Raw genomic sequence first — 6485 nt, 5'->3', positions numbered from 1 at the left:
ATACTCAGTGTGTATCTGCCAGGTACCGTGCAAAGTGTTGTACATGCATTGTCTCCTTTAATCTCAAAGCCACCTTTTGAAGGGGATAGCATTATTAGTCCCATTTTACATAACATGAGACTCAGGATGAGAGGGGTCACTTGCCTTAGCTAACATAGTGCGTTAAGGACGGAACTGGGATTCAACCCAGAGATGGTGCATTTAAACACCCTTTGTATTCCTTCTTAACTTCTAGCTCCCTATCTCCATCCCATGCTGCTATGTACCCTGTGACACTCCTATCCCCAGAAATGATGATGTATCCAGAATCTGAGAGATATGTGCTTTGGAAGCAGTGATCAAAGAGAGGTAAAACACCCTACTTTTGAACTGGAAAATGGTGAGTTTAAGACTGCTGCTTAGATCAGGATGCTTTTATGGTTTAGGGCAGACCAGAGCTTGGCTCACCTGACAGGTGTAGTCTTGTGAAACCCGGGGTTGGAGCTTGGTTAGGTTTAAAAGATACTGACTGACTTCTTGATCTTTGTTTGGATTGGGGTCCCTTTCAGAATTATTGGTCTAATTTCTTGTAACATACCAGAGAGATCAAGATGCAGAAAAGGAGAGTTATTCATAAGCCACCTCTCGGAGGATCATACGTGGAGAAGACTGTTTACCTTCCAGACAGTGTAGCATATGCTGTCCAGACAGATTCTGGGTTCTGAAGTCTTTCCCACAGAGTGCTTGCAAACGTCAACAGGTGTTTCTTTCACTGGCACCAACCTCCCCGTGGAACTTAGGAAAAAGTAGAGGGACAGTCCCTATTTTCACAGGAAACAAGTAGGCCCCAGAGCCCAAATTATAATTCTTTTTTTTTGTTAATAGTAATGTTCTTTTAAATTTTTATTTATTTTTGGCTGCGTTTTGGGTCTTTGTTCCTGTGCGCAGGCTTTCTCTAGTTGCGGCCAGCGGGGGCTACTCTTCCTTTTCGTGCACTGGTTTCTCACTGCGGTGGCTTCTCTTGTTGCGGAACATGGGCTCTAGGCACGCGGGCTTCAGTAGTTGTGGCGCACAAGCTTAGTTGCTCCATGGCATGTGGGATCTTCCCGGACCAGGGCTCGAACCCGTGCCCCCTGCATTGGCAGGCGGATTCTTAACCACTGCGCCACCAGGGAAGTCCCCCAAATTATAATTATTTTGACAAGAGAGTTCCAACCCCAGTTTTATTTCCAGAATCCTCCTCTGGATATAATGGCCGAGAATGAATATAAACTCATTTATTCTTTACAATTATTACTGACTTTGACCGAATGAACAGAGAGACATACAGACAAAAGGGAAAGCAAGGGCAGGGAAGAATAGGCACAGAAATGCACGGGAGAGGAACACTTGGCACCCAGGGATCCATTAGTGTAGCTGTTCTTTCATTTGTCCCAAGACCCTGTTCAGTCCTTTTCTGAAAATTAGCTCAGGGTTGATGAAATCAGAGGAATAAATAGTGAGGAGCTGGGCTGCCAATGTGGGCAGTGATGATAAAAAGGCTACTGGCCCTCTCATGTGTCATAACATTAGTTTCCACTAGTACATGAAGAATTTATGTACTTTTTTTTTCCTGCTCCCCCTTCTCACCCAGAAAAGGAAAAGGATCTAGGGCCTTGGTTTCCTATGCCTCTTTCTGGCTCTGCTCCACCCAATTCCAGGCTGGAGAATCAAAGCAAACACCTTCAAATAAGAGTCGGCTCCTGTCAAGTTGGTGGTGGTGTGAAGGGCCCTTGTAGTCAGGGGAGAGACAGTGGAGAAAAGTGTTCAGCATACTAGACAGTATCCCATACAGTCAGCTCCAGTTTGTCCAAGAAACTTTATTGGAAAAATGTCCAAGGGGTGAGATCACCAGCAGCTGAAGGGGCTGCCAGGTGACAGGGGGAGCACCTGAGGCTCCATGGAAGACATTGGAGTAGTGCAGTGCAGCATCTGTCTCCAGGCCCAGATAATTCCTTTTATTTGCTGGGGGAGGTGGAGTACCCACAGAAATACTCCTCTCTGAGACCCAGAGGCAAGATGTGGGGGCAGCTGGGGATGCCAAGGGTTCTGATACAGGTGAAATGGGGGCCCCATTTGGGACCTAATGGGATAGGGCTGAACAAGTGACTCTCTCCTGGACCTGGGGGATGGAAGGATGTATCCCATCTGATATCCACTCCCCAGGTCCAGGGGCTCGGACCCTAACAGACCTACCTTCTGGCCCTGCTCACAGTGGAAAGAGAATGGATACCAGGCCTGAGATTGTGGGAGTGTCATTACCCTCTGGGAGACTGTGGGATGCTTCAGTCTTGGGCAAATCACCATCTTGGGCTCTCCCTGACCCCATCCCCATCCCCAAGATGTTAGTGCATCTGTCTTCTGGTTCTGTTTCTTCACTCATACGTCAATGGTGTTGATGGATGGTGAGTTTTTCTGTGAAAGAAGATGGCTTGAGTCTCTAATTTCAGGAAGGCGATAGCCTCCTCCATCCCAAATTTCCATTCTCCCTCTTCTCTTGCCCCTCTGTGGCCCTCCTCCCTTTCCCTTACTGCTTCTAGAGGCAAAATCACCCTTCCCTCCCTCTCTGGCCGCACATTACCTGTCTCGCCCCCACTGGCCTTCCCTGAGGACTCTGTTCCGGTCCCTTCCCCTTCTCCTTGGGGTTATTATTGGAGTCATTGTCCTTGATGATGTCATATTGACGGCAGAATAGCCCAATTACAGCTGAAACACAACAATACAATCTGAACCTTGATCTTGACCTCCCCACTCACAGCCTCGAAAGGCAGTGAGATAACCACACAGTTTCTAGAAAATCCGAGAAGAAAATCTTTGAATTCCTGGTCCCCATGCACAAGCACCACCTTCTTCATCATCCTCTCTGGGCTCCCAAAAGCCTCCTCTCCCTCTCTTCAAACTTTTCCTGCTCATCCCTCTCAACTAAACATCTCCCCACGCCACTGCTCTCACCCCCTTTTCTCCCAACAACCTTCACCAACTCCCACCTTCGCTGAGCCCCACTCAATCCACGGTCCCCTGTCCAGATGCTTACTCACCAGCCCACATGAGCAACACCACCACAATGATGACCACTTCCCCCGTCTGCAGAGGTCGCTCTCCATCCAGACCCTCCACTGTGATGTCACCTGTGAAGGAAGGAGACGGACCCCAGGTTACAGGGAGCAGCTAGAGAGCTATGTCTGTGCAGACAGTTAAGGTTGGAGATGCTGGGGATTAGAGCCAAGGTAGACCCATCACAGCGTTGCCACTGGTAGCCCCTCTCTGGGAAGCTGTTGGTGGACAGGTGGTTAGAGACCAAAAAGCCAGGGGGCTGCAGGTCAGATACTCACTCATGCAGGCTGCAGCTGCTGTGAACTGAGGCTGGGTAAAAGGAAGCTTAAAAGCCCTTCCCCCAAGGAATTCATTACCAGCCTGTCTATACCCGGTCCCCTGCCAACCTGCTTTCCTTCCTTTCCTGGCAGTACAATGAATTAAATCATCCTTCTATTCATCTAAGCTAGATGGCTGCTTGCTTTGGGGAAGTAAACAGGAGACCAAAGACCAGGTAAAGAGCCAGAGAATCCAAAGCTTTAGGGAGCGAGGAATACCTGAGAGCCTCACCTGGGCTCGAGCTGTTTGAGGGTAGCCGGTCAGAACCCTTGAGAGTTCGGAAGTGCACGCGCGGCCCTGGGGGGCTTTCTCCCCGAAGGCCGATGCTCCTGACCTGTACTGTGTAGTCACTGTCTTCAGCCAGGCCCCAGAGGGCACAGGCCCGAGTGGTGGTGTTCACCTCCCGGATCACACGTTGCCCCGGTCCATTCTGTCGCTGCAGGGAGTTGATGAGAGAGGAGGACAGCCTCACCCTGGTCCCAGGCCACCTCCTGAACATCCAAGCACTCCAAGGGAGTAAGGGTGAAAAGGGCAGCGTGAGCTAGGGAATCCCAGCTCCCAGATTCTCCCACAGCTGGGAGGGGAGCTCGGGTGGGGAGGGAGGTGACAGAAGGAATGTTCACAGATCCAAGGATATGGGTTGGGGTAGCAGAAGGGTGATTCATACTTGCTGGGAAATGGAGTAGCCAATGACGATGTTGCCTTCTGGGACGTCCCAAGACACAGTGGCCGAGTTGGCTCTGAGGTGAGTGACTGTCACATTCACAGGAGAGGGAGGCCGGTCTGCGGGTGCCAATGCGTTAACCGGTTAACAGGTTCCACCCACAGACTAACTCTGGTTACCTCCCACCCTCTCCCCCTTTACGCACCTGCTCGTACAAAGCCCAGGTCACAACTGACCAGCAGGAGGACAGTGGGGCTTAGATATGGGGAGAGGGGCATTAGCGAAGCCATGGTCCCCACCGAGTCCGCTGGGAGGCACTGGGGCATCCGGTTGACATCCAGGCGGGGGTCCTGGAGGTGGCAGGAGTTGTGGGAGGGTCAAGGACTTGCCAGAACGAGCGGGTGGGCAGCAGCTCTCCCGGGCTCCCCACGGCCCACAGCAGCCCCAGAGCCCCCCTTTTCCCCAGCCTTCCTGGCCGCCGCCACATCCCGGCGCCCCTGGTGCGCGGCTCTGCTCTGCCCACACCCACCTCCGCCGGTCCTCGCGGTCGCTCAGGCCTCGGGGGGCTGCTCGGTGCCCAGAGGGCGGCCCATCGCCCGACTCCGTGGCGCTGTCCCTACCCCATCCCGGCGCGGGCCCGGTGAGGCGGGCGGCGCTGGACCGAGCTGCGGGCAGAGGGCGGAGGCGTAGCGGGCGCGGGCCGTGGGGCTGCGAAGCCCCCCGAGCTCCGACCGGCCGCGCAGTCTGTCCGAGAGCAGGGGGCGGTGCCGGCGCGGCCCGGAGGCTGGCCTGGGTCCCCGGAGCGGGAGGCGGTGCGGCTGCCTCCGCCGGCCCCTGCAGCAGATGTGACCGTCCCGGCGAGCCAGCCGCCGCCTTCTGCAGAGCTGGCCCCCGTCGCTCCGCCGCAGCCCGGCCGGGACGTGCGGGCCCGCCCCGCCCAGCTGGGGTTCTCGCCGCCGTCATCAACGCCCCCCCAAACCCGGTTCTTTCGGGACTCCTCCCACGACCCTCTCATTGGCGGCCTCGCGGGCCCCCAAAGCTCCCGATCCCGGCTCTGTGTGATAAGCCCCGGCAGGGGCGTGGGGAGCGGGGGGATGTCGGGAGAGGCGCAGGTGCGAGGGTCTCAGGCACCTGGGAGGCCTCTCCCTCCCCAGATGGAATTAGCCGAGTTGGGAAGTGGAATTCCACCTCCGGTGCGGGAGGGGACAGAATGATGGACATAATTAATTTGACTTGTAGACTGCGTCAGCTTTGAAGTATCTTCCCCATTCATAATCTGATATTGATTCCCTTCATTCTCTCAGTCATTCTTTCATTTATTAGGCAAATATTTATTGAGCGTTCTCTATGTGTCTGGCATGTTAATAGCTGGAGATACGGCGATTATTAAGAGTGCTGGGTTTATAGGGGAAATTTAAAGAGAGACGACCTGTTTCTTGTCTTAGCTCTGGGACTTACTGTGTGGCCTTAGACAAAGAGGTTAATCGAAGTCTCAGGTTTCCCACCTGTAAATCAGAGCATCCAAAACCTCACAGGGCTGTTGTGAGGATCAAATGAGACAATATTGGGGAACCATCTTTATAAAGCTTATAACACTGTGTGAATGCGAGATTATTATTAATTGCACCAATTTGTTAGTTACTTCATTTATTCAATAAACATGTAAATCCTTAAGTTATTTCATGCTTTGGTTGAGCATGAGATCTGGAGTGAGAATCTGGGTGTGAGTCCCAATTCTGTCAGCTGTGTGATCTTCAGCAACTAACTTAACTTCTCTGAGCTTCAGTTTCATCATCTGAAAAATGAGGGTGTCAATATCATCATCTTTTTTAAAAAAATTGAACTGTAATTGATTTACAAAGTGTTAGTTTCAGGTGTACAATAAAGTGATTCATATATACATTTATTCTTTTCCAGACTTTCTTCCATTATAGGTTATTACAAGGTATTGAATACAGTTCCCTGTGCTCTACAGTAGGTCCTTGTTGTTTATTTTATATATAGTAGTGTGTATCCGTTAATCCCAAGCTCCTAATTTATCCCTGCCCCCCACCTTTCCCCTTTGGTAACCGTAAGTTTGTTTTCTATGTCTGTGAGTCTATTTCTGTTTTGTAAGTTCCTTGTATAATTTTTTTAGATTCCACATATAAGTAATATCATATGATATCTGTCTTTCTCTGTCTTACTTCACTTAGTATGATAAATTCTAGGTACAAATGGCATTATTTCATTCTTTTTAATATCTTCTTAATGTATCTGATGAGATACTCTATGTGAAAATGCATTGTTCAGTGTAAATAAATGTTAGCTAAACTTGTATTTAGGGCAGATACTTTGGTTTCTAATTCTCATTGCAGTATTTCTATTTCTGTGGCACTTTCCCCTGTAATATCCAGTTCAGTGCGTGCACCCCTGGGGCTCTGAAGCTTCT

At 50.9% G+C, this 6485-nt stretch overlaps 1 protein-coding gene across 1 annotated transcript; it reads right to left on the bottom strand.

The window, feature by feature from the left end:
• Positions 1–1863: 1863 nt before the first annotated feature.
• FNDC4 (fibronectin type III domain containing 4) lies at positions 1864–4952 on the bottom strand. Its single transcript, XM_081254308.1, has 7 exons — positions 4584–4952; positions 4260–4404; positions 4058–4173; positions 3622–3826; positions 3057–3146; positions 2600–2724; positions 1864–2433 (listed from the first exon to the last, which is right to left on the bottom strand). The coding sequence occupies exons 2-7, from the start codon at positions 4378–4380 to the stop codon at positions 2398–2400; spliced, it is 693 nt and encodes a 230-aa protein (XP_081110434.1). The 5' UTR covers positions 4381–4404; positions 4584–4952; the 3' UTR covers positions 1864–2397.
• Positions 4953–6485: the final 1533 nt, after the last annotated feature.

The sequence above is a fragment of the Mesoplodon bidens genome (assembly GCF_964165515.1).
Source record: "Mesoplodon bidens genome assembly, chromosome: 14".
Classification (NCBI taxonomy): Eukaryota; Metazoa; Chordata; class Mammalia; order Artiodactyla; family Ziphiidae; genus Mesoplodon; species Mesoplodon bidens.
Note: the sequence above shows the minus strand (reverse complement) of the source record. Positions and strands in the feature narration are given on the sequence as shown.